The sequence below is a fragment of the Syngnathus acus genome, chromosome 21 (assembly GCF_901709675.1).
Source record: "Syngnathus acus chromosome 21, fSynAcu1.2, whole genome shotgun sequence".
In the NCBI taxonomy this organism is placed as follows: Eukaryota; Metazoa; Chordata; class Actinopteri; order Syngnathiformes; family Syngnathidae; genus Syngnathus; species Syngnathus acus.
This window is the reverse complement of record NC_051105.1, coordinates 5,719,083-5,733,507: the sequence shown is the minus strand read 5'-3', so window position 1 is coordinate 5,733,507 and position 14,425 is coordinate 5,719,083. Positions and strand designations below refer to the sequence as shown.

General features: G+C 39.4%; 1 protein-coding gene across 5 annotated transcripts in view; it reads left to right on the top strand.

Moving 5' to 3' along the window:
* kalrna (kalirin RhoGEF kinase a) overlaps positions 1-14,425 on the top strand; it is a 60,040-nt gene that overhangs the window by 28,991 nt on the left and 16,624 nt on the right. For all 5 annotated transcript variants that reach the window (XM_037280589.1, XM_037280588.1, XM_037280590.1 and 2 more), the window contains 11 exons: positions 180-289; positions 1,049-1,118; positions 1,201-1,290; positions 1,966-2,058; positions 2,151-2,262; positions 2,330-2,520; positions 2,624-2,725; positions 2,802-2,950; positions 3,120-3,222; positions 10,710-10,788; positions 10,893-11,060. In XM_037280589.1, coding sequence (XP_037136484.1) covers positions 180-289; positions 1,049-1,118; positions 1,201-1,290; positions 1,966-2,058; positions 2,151-2,262; positions 2,330-2,520; positions 2,624-2,725; positions 2,802-2,950; positions 3,120-3,222; positions 10,710-10,788; positions 10,893-11,060 — 1,267 coding nt within the window. The remainder of the gene's footprint in view (positions 1-179; positions 290-1,048; positions 1,119-1,200; positions 1,291-1,965; positions 2,059-2,150; positions 2,263-2,329; positions 2,521-2,623; positions 2,726-2,801; positions 2,951-3,119; positions 3,223-10,709; positions 10,789-10,892; positions 11,061-14,425) is intronic.

Here is a 14,425-nt window from a genome sequence, read left to right as displayed (position 1 = left end):
TTTAGCATCAAGACCTTTTGTAAAATATCATTTGATCATCTTGCAATTTATTGTGTTTGTTTAAGTCGGATCTTATTACATGTGACTTCATTTCAACCATGTAGCCTTGCCGAAGGTTTTAGCTCGTCGTGTTTTTGTGACAGCAAATGCTAATTGATAGCCATACCCGTTTATTCCAGACCTACTTGTGCGAGATGACCCGCGGCGGGGACGAAATCCCACCCGCCATTGCCAACAAGGAGCACGTCATCTTCGGCAATATGCAGGAGATCTACGACTTCCACAACAAGTGAGGGGCTTTTAACAATTCTTATTCATCAATTTATATTTTATTGAGTGTCACACAAGTGTGTTGTGGGAGAATGATTACATCCATATTTTTAGGCTAATATGTAGGCTTTTAATATAGTAATATCAAAATAGTTGTCAGTTAATTCATTGTCGATCAATTACCTTTGACAGCTTAAAGAAGATTCTTCTTGATTTTTCTAACCAAGTGCATCATTTTAGTGACAACCGGTACATTCTGCATGTGTTTTAGTTCTCATATTCTTTTACACCAAAATCATGCAAATATTCCTTTCTGGTCCTTGCTTTTTGCACTAGGCAGTGTTAAAAAAACATCCCACAAACTATTCCCACAAGTTAGAATGCAAACAATTGTGAGACAAAAAAAAACTGTCCAATTTAACCTTTGATTTTAATTCAGTTGTGCCAAATCCCCATATTGTGCATGTAAATGCTCCCCTGAATGCTTGTTAGTTAGAATGAAGGTCAAAAGCTGAAATTAGTGACATGATGTAGACAGACCAGTGTGATGTGGAAACGCTGTTGCATGAACTTAAAGTGAACTTGTGCCCTTTTTTCATCTGTTATATTCCTTCTTTAAATCCATGATAGTTTCTGGCCTTTATTGGCATTTTTCTTCTTTTGGGGGATTTGTCAGGACATGCTTGTTTTAGTTGGAGAACAAGCTTATGCTGAAGAAGGGCCCAGTGTGTTCATTGAGAACATATGCCGACTATGTTTGTTCCGTGTGCACTTGCAGTATTTTCTTGAAGGAGCTGGTCAACTATGAGCAGCTGCCGGAGGATGTGGGTCATTGCTTCGTCACATGGGTAAAACTTTATTCATTTGATTAATATTAAAATTAATCACGTGCCACAAATGAGTATCACCCCATTTCCTGATTTAATGCAGGCTGACAAGTTCCACATTTACGTGGATTACTGCAAGAACAAACCGGATTCTAGCCAGCTCATCCTAGAGCACGCCGGCACTTTTTTTGATGTAAGTATTTTGCTCATTACATTTCAACCTTAAGTAGTTACATAAAGAGGCTCTGGCTCAGGAGCTGTGAGGAGAGCAAGTACTACAGAAACTGAATGGAAGAAACACAATTAAATAAATACAAATAAACCTCTGTGTCATTGTCAAAAGGATCTGGGTTTGAATCTCGGCTCAGGCCCTCCATGTGGAGTTTGCATGTTCTCCCTGTGCTTTTTTGCAGAGTACTCCGACTTCCGTGCAGGTTTCAGTGAATACTCTGAAATGTAAATTCAAATAGTTGTTTGTCTTCATGTCCAGTGTTTCTTGCCTCTTGCCCGAAGTCAGCTGGCAAATCCTGTCACTCGTGGTCATCCTATCAAGGACAAGCGCTATAGAAAATGATTATCTAAAAATAAAAACGTTTTGTGGTAGTGATGAATTTGTAATTATCTTAATTTTCCAGAAGAGGGCAGTATTGTAATGTAATGTGACGTATCAATGGCCACTGCCATAGTACTTGAGATTATAATTGGAAGAGAAAAGAGAGAAAATTAAATTAATGAATTAATAATAGGAATACGTATAAATATGTATGTAGGTACATTTGATATGTACATATAATTTATAAAAATAATTTTATGAGTGTGAATCAGGATATCTTTCTAATTTGTGATTCTGTGTGTATTACGTGATCAGGACATTCAGCAGCGACGCGGCCTGGCTAACTCCATCTCGTCTTACCTCATCAAACCGGTGCAGAGAATCACCAAGTACCAGCTGCTGTTGAAGGTGGGACATAGGTGTCGAAGTAGAAATAGTAATCATAGTAATATGCCTACGTCGATGATGACGAATCCGGCATATAAAATGGCGCGCTGTAGGAATTGCTGTCATGTTGCGAGGAGGGCAAAGGGGAGATCAAAGATGGCCTGGAGGTCATGCTTAGCGTGCCCAAGAGAGCCAACGATGCCATGCACCTCGCCATGTTAGAAGGTACACCACTACATCTTAAAAAAAAAAAAAATCAAGTCGAGGTGAACTTGACCGTATTTCCCTCCAGGTTTTGAGGAAAACTTAGAGGTGCAGGGCGAATTGATTCTGCAAGACAGCTTCCAGGTTTGGGATCCGCGCTCACTCATCCGAAAGGGGCGGGACCGACACCTCTTCCTCTTTGAATTCTCGCTGGTCTTCAGCAAGGAGTTCAAAGACTCGGCGGGCAGAACCAAATACCAGTACAAACACAGACTACTGGTGAGTGTGCTTCACTTTGTGCAGCACAAAACAAAAAATACACCAGCAACGACATTTTTAGTGTATAAAAACCATAACCGAACTTTCTTCATTTCTTCTGCAGACTTCAGAGTTGGGGGTGACGGAGCACATAGAAGGCGACCCATGTAAATTTGCACTCTGGGCCGGGCGAACTCCCTCCTCTGACAATAAAACTGTACTGAAGGCAAGTACTGTACACAACAAATACACTTTATGTATAGTAAGTAATACATTGAGTAAGTTTGATGGTTCTCGTGCAGGCGTCCAGCGTAGAAGCCAAACAGGAGTGGATAAAGAACATCAGAGAGGTGATCCAGGAGAGAATGACTCACCTCAAAGGAGCATTAAAGGAGCCCGTTCACCTACCCAAAACGGCAACACTCACCAAACCTCGCAATAACGCCAAGAGGTGACGTCTTTATTACTTAACGCTGTAATATCGACTTTTATATTTCTATTTCTATTAGATATTTCTTTAATGTTCCATCTTGCACATGGAATCTTTCCGCATTCCTGCAGTTTAAGATTGTTACGAAAAGCTACTTGTCTTATTTGTGTACGTGTGTGTGTGTGATTAGGGATGGAGGTGAGGACGGAGACAGTCAGGGAGACGGCAGCAGCCAACCGGACACCATCTCCATCGCATCCAGAACCTCGCAGAACACAATGGATAGTGACAAGGTCAGGAAACAAGTTCACGCATTTGAGTCAAACTGTGTTTGGAATTGCTCCCTTTATTTTGTAGTGTAGTACTGGTACCCTTAAATTATCTAGTTCTTTTCTCAGAAAGCCAAATTCACATGCAGTGCATTGTATAACCAACAGATGGCGCCACATAGACAATTGTTGCCCTAAATTCCAGAGTTCAACAAACATGCACTAAAATGTCAAAATGACCTGAAAATGTAGACAGCATTCATGGATGCCCATTCACACAGATTATGATCCCAAAAAAAGATTAGGGGTGAGTTACTCTTTGGGCAGGTGATAACACAAAACAAAAGGTGCAAATACAAGCAAAAATATACTGTAACAATACTCGCGGGCATGTAATCATTCTCTTCTGTGAAGGATGACTATGGGTATTAGCGCTGTACTGAAGAGCTGAGAGAGTAGGTAAGATGTCTTAAGAAGTGTATTCATATGTTTTATACTGCCCCTTAGTGGCCAAGGAGCACACAACAGAATGTGCATTGCAAGACGTGTGACCAAAACTGTTTAATTTTTTTAGATTCTGTTTAATTAAATCATCACCTAAAGTTTAAAAAAATATATAACTCGAAATGTCATAGATAGGCAAAGAAAATTGGACGTCCTTGAAAACGTTTATTGATTAAACGGCTGTTATGAATTTTGCCATTTAGCGCCTTGCTAAAACTGCAAGACAACAAAATGTAATGTAAACAACATAAGGTCGTGGGATAAACTAAATTCACATGTAAAGGTTATTGAATATTTTAGGTTAATCCTGAAATGGGGTTTTCCCGTTCACTTAACCAATACCTAATCAACCTTGCTGCTACAGGGTCTCCCAGGTTCCTACAAAGGGCAACAGCAGGGGGCGTGTATGTTCAGTGAGTGGTAGTAGTTAGTGACTAGTAATGTTTGTAGCTAGCTCGACTGGCATTTATGAATGGATCTGAACCCCGCCGGATATGAAAAACGTATTCAGGTTCTGTGCGGGCATCTGTCAAGAGACTTCCTATCAAGCAGCCTCTCATGTCCAGGTAAGTTTTTACATACCTGTGAATACTCTCAGTCAGCCAGGCCTTTTCATTCTCAGGGCATCGAATTGATTGCAAACAAATCAGTCCAGTTGCAATCGATTCAACGCCCTAAGAACTTTGCATTAGACACCCAAATATGTAGAGCTTTGTTTGGAGGTCCACAATCACGTTTATGTTGCACACAAGTAGCAAACCTGAAAATGGGCACTTTTTCAGTGACCTTTAGTGAATCTGTGTTTCATTCAATCTGATTCCATAGTTTTATTTTTTGCATTTTTTTATTAGGGATGAACAATTAATCGAATGTGTGTGTGTGTGTGTGTATGATTGAGCGGGCAAGTGAGTGACACACACAGTCGCACACACTGATGTGAGCCATAGTCACCCTCTGTGGTATTACACAGTGTGGCCTTTTCAGTGTGCAACCCCACGCCCACACACTCCTTGGCCCTTAAATGTCAATGCAGTAAACAGGCACACACACATTCTGTGACGCGGATCGCCACATCTTTTCCTGTGTCCTGATGCATTTTGCACCCGTCAGAAGAGGGGGATATTTTTTCTATTGTGGACAGATCAGTTTTTAACTATAAAATTATTTTGGATTTATGGGGAAGGAGGGGGGGGCATCACCAAGAAATTTTTTTACAGTCTGAGCATTTGTGGTTTTAATATTTTCAATATTTTTAAGATCCATGTTGGTTGGGTGATAAGCAAAGCTAAATGGCCACATTGAAAATCAGCATAAATTCATCCTCAAGCGTGTATATTGCAAAGAAGTGGTAGGAAGTAAGAGTGGAGGAAATGTTTTGTTTCAGTGCACAGTCCAACTTGGTCTTCCTTGAAATGGCTTGCACGTGTTCTCATGAATCAAATGCATTCAGTGTAGCACAGCAACCATCTGTTGGACGTATGACTGTTGTACACGCTCACACACACACACACACACACACACACACAGCAGCAGAGCGCTGTTCTTGCCGCACACACTCCAGCTGTTTGTTCATCAAATGAGGGGAGTGAGCGAGTGAGTGAGTGAGCGAGCGAGCAAGGATGAGGGCGTGTTTGCAAGGTCAAAAGTGGTCGCTGGTGGTAGAAGCGGAGAAACGACGAGGGGCTCTGGACATGCCAAAGTGGATGAGATTTAAGCTGTTCAAAGAGAGCAGCAGAGTGAGTACACGTGCTGCTGGGGCAACTTTTATTCGTGACTTGAAGGCTTTATTGTTGCTCTTTGACTGCCTTACACTTCTTGTGCTGGAGGTGATCAAAATTTATTGATGAATGAAATGATTAATTTGGGAAGATCTCTTGTGAGAAAAATCAATCGTGGAATTGATTGTACTAAACTGACTTTTTAATCACTTGTATGATCATATTTCAGTCATCAAAGACTCATTTCCATCATTTGAGAATATGTTGTGTGCAAATTGTAGTTTTACTATTTGCCGCACAAAAATGAGTGGAAAAAATGCTTTGGAAGTTGACGCTCGGTGCTTAAAGTGCTGCCAGGGGAACATTTTCAGTCAATTTATAAAAAAAAAAAAAGTTTAATCATTGATTACATAACCTAACGTGGATCACAGTGTCTTGTTGACATTCACTTAGCGTGTTGTAAAAGTGGCTGGTGGGACGGCGTCATGCATGCATGCGCGTGTGTGATTGAGGGGAAGATTAATGGTTAAACGGGGCGTGTGTGCAGAGACGCAGAGACGGGAAGCGGGCCATTAGCCACAGACGCTGTAAAAGATGTCCTGAGTGAAATCTGAGCATCCAAATGCTTATGCTTTGGGCTTTGCCCCTTTTTTTACAAGCAGTCTTTTTCTAATTGGTCAATGAAGCTTTAATGAAGGTGGTTAAAAATGTTTTGGTGATAGAAATGTTTTGAAGATAGAAGTTTGAAGTGCAGCTACTCTACATTTACTTGTACTGTGGACAGAAATATTTTGGCATTTTGAAATCATCCATGCACGATGACGTAACAAAATCTCAATAAGCATTTGTGTGCAAGCTATCAGATGCTAATTGGTAGTCGCATATTTGGGCAAGTCTGTTACTCAATACAGTGGCACCTTAAATTACACACATATGAGCTTTTGATTTGTTTATTTCTGCATGTGCATAGTCACACTTCATCTCAATTTTTATTGCATCCACTGAACAAACACAAAACCGGCCCAAATGGGAAACGGGATGACGTAACCTTGCCTATCATGTCCTGCCCCAAATCCAATCAAGGATTTTGTTTACATGACACAATAATACGCAGTTTCGTTAAAAACGTGATCTAAGAAGGCACAGCTTGTTACTCGTCCTCCTCCACACCAGCTTATAGATAATTTTTTTCATTTCCGTCATCTCCATTAAAAGGGAGAGCCATAATTGCCAATGCACTCTGAGCCGTTTATTGATTGATACAAACATACAAATGCAAAATGTGAACACCGGCAACCAAAACTCACATCGAGACAAGCTGCTAACTAGACATGTCATACATCACAGTGATATTTTTCTCTATAAAAAAAAAAATGGATCGACAAAATGAAGGTTAACGTGTATGAAAACTTAAGAGGACGTTTAGGCTCTTTTCCAAATCAACTTCATTGTAGGAACAACTTTCTGACTTTATGAATCTTTTTTTTATTAAAATAAGATCAAAATTGATTTTAAAATAAAATTGATCAAAATTAATTCTAAAATTAATTCTTCATTCATTATGTTGGGAGCTTGAAAAGCTGTTAAAGAACTTTTATTTATTTAAGATTGACAATGAGGGGAAGAAAGTCAGTCGTTACTACCACGAGCCTTCGTGCAGTCAGTGACAAATTGATAATTAGCAATCATAAGTGGCATCAAACATCTGCGTAGTCCTAACTAAAGATGTGCCACACAGATGTATAAAAATAAATCTTGATGAAAATGTATTGTCAGTCCAGACAAAACAGACTTCCTGTTGAGCTGTTTTCTTCTGTGGTTTCTAAAGCCTCATTTTAGTTTTCTTCTGTTGCACTTACGTTGGAGTTGCGACATACAGCCAATTTTGGTCACACTGGTTTTCTTTTTCCTTTTTATTTTTTTTCTTGTTCAGTTTTCCATCCGTACAATTTGAGTGAGTTGGAAAGTCTGAGGTTAAGACGTCATGTGTCGCAACTGATCTCAATGACTCCTTTCTATTTATCTGTTTAGCTGGGCAACTGTTTCTCAGTTTTTTTATGAACTTTTAGAAGGTTATTTTGTACAAATTGACCCAACTCTCTGAGTCGGTCCAATTTTTGACCCAAATCGGGTTGTTTTTGACCCAGCAGTTTTAAAAGTGGACGCCTCAAATTGGTCTCCAGTCAGTTGTTTTATTTATTTGTTATCAAGTTATTTTAGAGATTTTATTTTGTTTTGTTCCTTTAAAATATACATATTGACCAGGCTCTATTTTCAACCAATCAGAAGCCTGCAGAAAATTCTTTCTAGAAAAGTCGCAGATAGAACTAGGGATATTCCGTACCATTTTTTTCACACCAAATCTCCAATACCGAGTAGGAATACTCTCGTCCTTTTCTTATTGCCAAAAAGTACTTAGTCATTTTTGTTTTGCCTTAAGTATCGGTGACTAGTTTTGACATCCTCCATAAGTACCCGATACCTTAACATAAAGCTGGTATCGCCTGATTTCGAGTGATGGGCCTTAGAGAAAAAGAACGGATGGATGGGACTTATAGTGGTGATATATTTCACACACACCCCAAAAAAAACCAAATCAGATAACAATATTGCATCATAATAATAATCTGTCAAACACAGGAATTCCGTTTTGAAAAAAATAATATTCAGTGACCTGAAGTGCACCTTATATATGCTGATAAATATTGGCTTTTGTTTGTGAGCGGGCATGGCCAATTAGCATGGGAGTGGAAAAAAAGACCACAGATCACACGATGGCTTTCTTCTTGTCCTCTTTCACATGTTACAGTTGCTGCGCTAACCTAGCCCCTATCACGCTGTCTTTCCCACTCACACTAAAACCCTCACAAAGTGAAAGAGTTGCCGTGTCAGCAGTAATGTGATACTTGAGGGGTGCAAATGGGATTCATGCCCCGCCACGTCTGGTCACGTGACTGTCTAACGGCGGCCCTCCTGCAATGTGAGGTCATAGTAAGTAGGAAAAACACGTCATGGTTGGCGCTGCATCCCAAGCTTTTTGGAAATCCCCCTCCAATGTGTCATGAAGAGCTCATTCAATTCATTTGTCTTACTTTTGCTGATAAACATAAAAAATCATTTCGTAGCAAACTCAATACATCAGGCAGTAACACAAGCATGTGTGGTGGTTATTCAAAGGCTTTACTGTGCAGAGAGCCACAAGCACAGTAAATAAAATCAATCGTGTGATTGTGCAGCAAGCAGTTTCATTCACTGCGCTGCTGTCACGCTGCATCCTCGAAGCATATGACCCTCACAAGCCGGTGGCGCGCGCACGTGGGCTTCCTGTTGTGTGCAATCACATGACAGATAACAACAGGGAACGCCCATTGACAACAAACATGAACGTTTTGATCAGACTTGAAGATGAGGGGGGGGGAAGAGAATCGTTCTTGAATGTCAATTTGGACTGAATGATTCTAAAAAAATCAATCCACCCGGTTTTCCTCATGATTACAATTGCAAGACAATATGCAATTTTTTTCCGGGTCCTCTACCAGTGCATTTTTTAACAAAGACAATCAATAACTTATTTTCTTTTGCAGATTTTATGATACATACATGTTTTGAAATGTCTTCAATCAGTCTTTTAAGCAGTTAAATCAGCACGTCATAAATCAGACTATGACTAATACAAATAAATCTGTGGCTTAATCACTTCAACTTTTCATGTTTGGTGAAACAAAAACATGCATAAAGTGTTAGCAAGTATGGTGAATGAAATCAAGAGCTTGGAGTCAGTTGGGTTGGCTTGTATCTACTCGAGGGATTTCAAAGTCTGGTACCAGAAGTGGTGCTCTGGCTCATTTTAATGGTACTTGAAAGAATACTACTCTTGTACAGTTGAGTTATAGTTAACTTTTTTGTACAATTTTCCTATATTTATGCACCGTGTCAATGTTCAAACTGTGGATAATGTAGCACTGACTTGCAATTTGCTTGGAGCTCAGGACTTTTTTTTTTTGTTTGTTTTTGGATGATGGGAAAGTTTTGAGAACTCGTGGACTGCTGCTTGTGCGTGTTTTTGTTTTATTATTGTTTTTCACTCTTTGTGACTGAAAGTGCATCGCTCTTCTTTTTCTCCATTTCACTCGAGCAGCAGCATATCTGAATCTTGCTTATACCGGAAATTCAAATTTGGACTCATGATAAAATATAAACCAAGCAAGGGCTCAAAACTTTGAAAACTGGGGACACAAAGGTCAAGACACAACTATGCTTCAAGAATGAAAATAAAAAACTATGGTGAGGTTGATTGAGTCAAGACACCTGCTTTGTCTTGTTGTTGTCATCAGGTATAAAGTAACCTGCAGCTGTAGAGTAACCAGGCTGGATGTTGCTATGCGACCTTAAGCCCGGTAAAGAGCGCCTGCTTGTGAACATTAACAAGCACACACACACACACACATAGACACACACACACACTCCAACGTGACAGTTTTAAAGGAGAAGCAAATGATTTCCATCCTCACTGTGTTTTCAGACAGTATCTGTCTTTGCATCCTGTTAGCTGCGTTTGCAGCGAGACAAGTGTCTTGCTCTTTATGCATACGTGCAGTATGTGTGATTCTGCAAGAACTCCAAAGACACTGCAAGGCCTTTTCTTATTTTTAAGAAGCACATGTTTGCTTGGCTAGGAGGCTTGAACACGGAATATTCATTTCCTGTGTCAACATTGATGCTAATCATGACCGAGGGCGTTCAGGTGACACTTTGGTTCTCATATAAATTGGGAATTGCATCTAATTTAACCCATTTCTGGATCATAAGATGTTTGTCGGAAATGCAAATTAACAGGTAAAGCTACAGAATACAGACTGTAAACATTTCAGTCAATCAAAAAATGGATCAATTAAAGGAAAAAGTCACATCGATCATTATTACAACATAAAAATAGAGTATCAAATTGCAGAAATGTGCTGGAATTGAACAAATGACAATCAGCTAGACTTTATTTTTGTCATCCCATAGAAACATGTTTGTTTATAAGTATTTTGGTTTCAAAATAGTTCAGTGACCATTTTTGGCTTTCTATCTTTAACGGAAGTGTACGTACCAACAAACCTATCCTTATGTGTAGGAGTTGTTGGAAAATGAAATGGTTCAGCGCAAGTTAATTGTGACCGGTCGGCTTTGTGAATCACTACACAACCACAGGCCTCACTAGCAATTTAGTCTTTTTCTGCATTGTTCTGCTGGCGGCTATTTTTCTAACCCGTATTTTTTATTTTTTTATTTTTTTGTCTGCAGCTCTCTGGTGGTTGCGAGTTGACGGTGATCCTGCAGGACTTCACGGCAGGATGTAGCAGTGAGATATCCGTCAGCACCGGTAAGCGTCTGTGCGCATTGCCTCGCCAACTTGTGATTGGGCGTTTTCTCAAAGTCAGATATTTTTCTTTTTATGACTACTTGTCTTTGTCTCTCTCGCTCCAGGCCAGACAGTAGAACTGCTGGAAAGGCCCAGCGAGCGGCCAGGTTGGTGTCTGGTTCGAACCACCGACCGCAACCCACCTCAGGAGGGTCTGGTACCCAGTTCGGCACTGTGTGTGTCCCACTCGCGCTCCAGTGTGGAAATGGACTGCTTCTTTAACTCAGGGAAAGGTAGGCAGAAGTGAAATACCTCATTTAAATACTACTTGGCAATTTTTTTTACGGTACTCTATTTTTTTAAGGTTTTTAAACAGAAAATAATGGGCACAGATTATTGAATATATCAAGAGGAATGGATGGCACCAAAATATATTTTACATTGTTCCGATCCCTTTGTGTTTATAGTAAACAAATCTCAATTCTTCCAAGCTAATCTTATTTCGTAATATACCTCATAAAAGATGTTGATTATAAAATTAATACACAGCCGTCACTTTCTGCACTTTAGAGGATTTGACATTCAATAATTGATGAATTGAGATAGCATGGCCGCTTTTGTTCTTCTTTCAAATTTGCAGTGTCACGCAAAATGGTGTGCCACCATCTCGTGGTGTAGTGTTTACAATTTACTTATACAGTTCCAGTAAATTATGGTCAATTTGAATTCAATATTTTCTATCCACTCTGCCTCACACGTCTCAAGTTCAACATTTGGAAAATTATACTAAACAGTTCATCAATATGTAAATCGAATTAAGTATTCATATTTAATATTTAACAGTCATAACACATGATGGGTGTGCCTCTCATATTTAATTTTTATATTTGTATCCGTGATACAAATTAAGTTAACCACTCTTAATGTTAAAACATAAAACCAATAAAACTATCTGATAAGAACTGTGTATTGAAAGTAAGTCACACTGCAGATGCTCATCTAATTTTTGAACATTGTTGGTTGTCATGCAAGCGTAAAGTAAAATGAACCATGGCAAAAGATGACAATGATAATATGTTGTTTCCGAGTATTCATGGACTCAGGTCTGTTCAAGATTCTCCAGAATTAATCTTTATATCAACACATTTTCACAACATGAGCAAACAAACAGCAGGCTTGTGTCAACTTCAGGTTGACACCCATTTTGCATGTGCTTGATGAACCAGTGCATGTGTCAATATATTGTTAGTAAAAATATTAATATTAGGACTAAATTAATAGAATATATATAAATACTGCACTGTTTTTTGTTGTGTGTGATACAAAGTCATATTAGGGACGCACCAAAAAATTAAAAAGACAAATTCTTGTGAAATATAAAACTATAGCAGGTTTTCCAGTGATATCTGGATGAAGCTCATTTTATTAAAAAATAGAAAAAGAACTTCCCCAACTTAGAAGCATACAGTTGTCAACAATGTTAGATGATTGTCCCTGTCCCAATATTTTTGTCCTTAATGTGAGTGTGCATGTGTGCGCATAGGTGAGTGCAACCTTTTTATACATTTTAATAACGACAGGTCAATTGAAGGTAATCTCGTATACGTACATATCATCACTGCCCGGTGGTAATCTCTTGTTCATATAAAGTCAAATTATTATTTTTTTTCACAAACGGATATTAATGGGCTGTTTCAACCTCGTCTGTAATTTTTATGCAATTTTCGCCAATTTCAAACGGTGGAAGATCCTTGTTTTTTGACGGTTCATGTTTTTGCCCTACAGCGACGATATGCTGACCCCTATTGTTGGGTCTGGGACATTACACCATAATGTATCTCTTAAACTAAATTTGCCATCTTTACACACACAAATTTAAAAAATACAAAAAGAAATCTTTCTCAGTCTGTCTTGCCTTCCAAGCAAGATTGAGGACATCCCTTGCCTGCCATTGGCAAAATACAGTTTGCCCTCACTCATGAGGCATATTTTCCTCAAGGTTAAAACACATTAGTAAAGTCAAAATTATTTCACAATGAATTAATAATCAAGACAAAACTTTGAAAGGTTATCAAAACTGGGGGGAAAAAACTCCCGATAATAAACCTCCATTATTTTAAGGATACGTTTTAAGGAACCGCCGACCCCACTCATTTTATATTCTCTGTTTTTGTTTCTTTTTAATTTGATGGTCTTTTTAGGAACACTATTCTCTTTAGTGCATCAAATTGTTTTTTTTCTTTTAAAGAGACTGACTGAAAGGTTACAGGGGAGGTGGAACTACAGCTCCTCCTCTTCCTCCCTCCTCTTCTTTCTAGTACGCCTCTCTCAATCTCAGTCCAGTCATTCTGGCTGCCTCAACTATACATTTGTGTGTACGTGGGATACAGGTGTGTAAATGTAGGCATCAACCGTGTGTGTGTGTGTGTGTGAGTGTGTGTGTGTGAGAATGATGCGAGACTGGCATTGCTGTGGATGGTGGATCTGGGAGCGCTGCTGTTGCTGTTGCACAGGTGAGCTGAACACTGCCTTTGTTTGGGCATGTGCGTCTTTGACTTTATGCACACGTGAGGGGTTGAAAAAAATTCAACCGAAACCGACATGACTTTGTGTTACAAGGGAGTGGAGAAGCCAGTTTGTGTGTTTTGGCTCATCTCTCCATTTTTGACATCTTACTTTTTACATGAGTCCCTTTTTTATTGGTCCACACAAGCGAAATGCTTTGTGTGTGTTTCTAAGTTCACCATCATAAGCAATTTTTCAGAACTTGTTCAGTGTCGAACCAGCTTCCAACACTCCTCTGAACTGAAAGTTGTTTTTACTATTACATGCGACTCAGTATTATGCAGGAGGATTTCTGTCCTAATGACATGATTTACCTTATTAGAGGGAAAGCATCAACTGGAAGGCTTCCAGACGTGCAGAAGAAGGACAGCATATGTCGGGCAAAGGTTGCTGCCATGTATGAGGCAGAGGAGAAGAGTTAGACCAAGACTTTGATTTGTTTTAGTCCAATAAAACACACCCCAGGTATGCCCAATGTTTATTATGTGGGTCAGTGTGCCAGCTAAACGTTAACTTTGTGGCTTTGTGTGCACGACCGCAGCAGACTTTGACCCGTGCCTGCTTCGTGTTTTATTGTGACTGCGCAGGATTGCTACTGTATGTGGCCAAACCGGTTGCACTGGTTGCGCACAGCCAAGCGGGTTTGGGGCAAGAGGTCATTGGTGTCACAAGAAGACAATCCCAAGCCCATAAAACATAACACTGAGACATTGTCAATGAATGACACTAAAGATGTGTCGGTGAGCGGCCATTGTAAAAAAAAAAAGCGAGTTTACGAGCAGGGCTTGCATGAGAAAGATCTTTGTTTGCGCAAGTCAGCAATAATAATAATAGACTTCCTGTTCTCTTGCGCATGATTTTTCTTGACTCACTTCATACCGTAAACCTGCTTGTTTAAATTCCAATATGATGTCATCACAACAGCTGCCAATAACTAACCACACTGTAACATATAGAAGAATGTTTCAATTGCACTCACACAATGGAATGTACATGACTGATGAAATGGGAATAGAAATTTCGTCATGTAATGTATTTTATTTTGACATTTATATTTAAATTGCCAAATAGTAGTGCACATCTGCCTCATAGT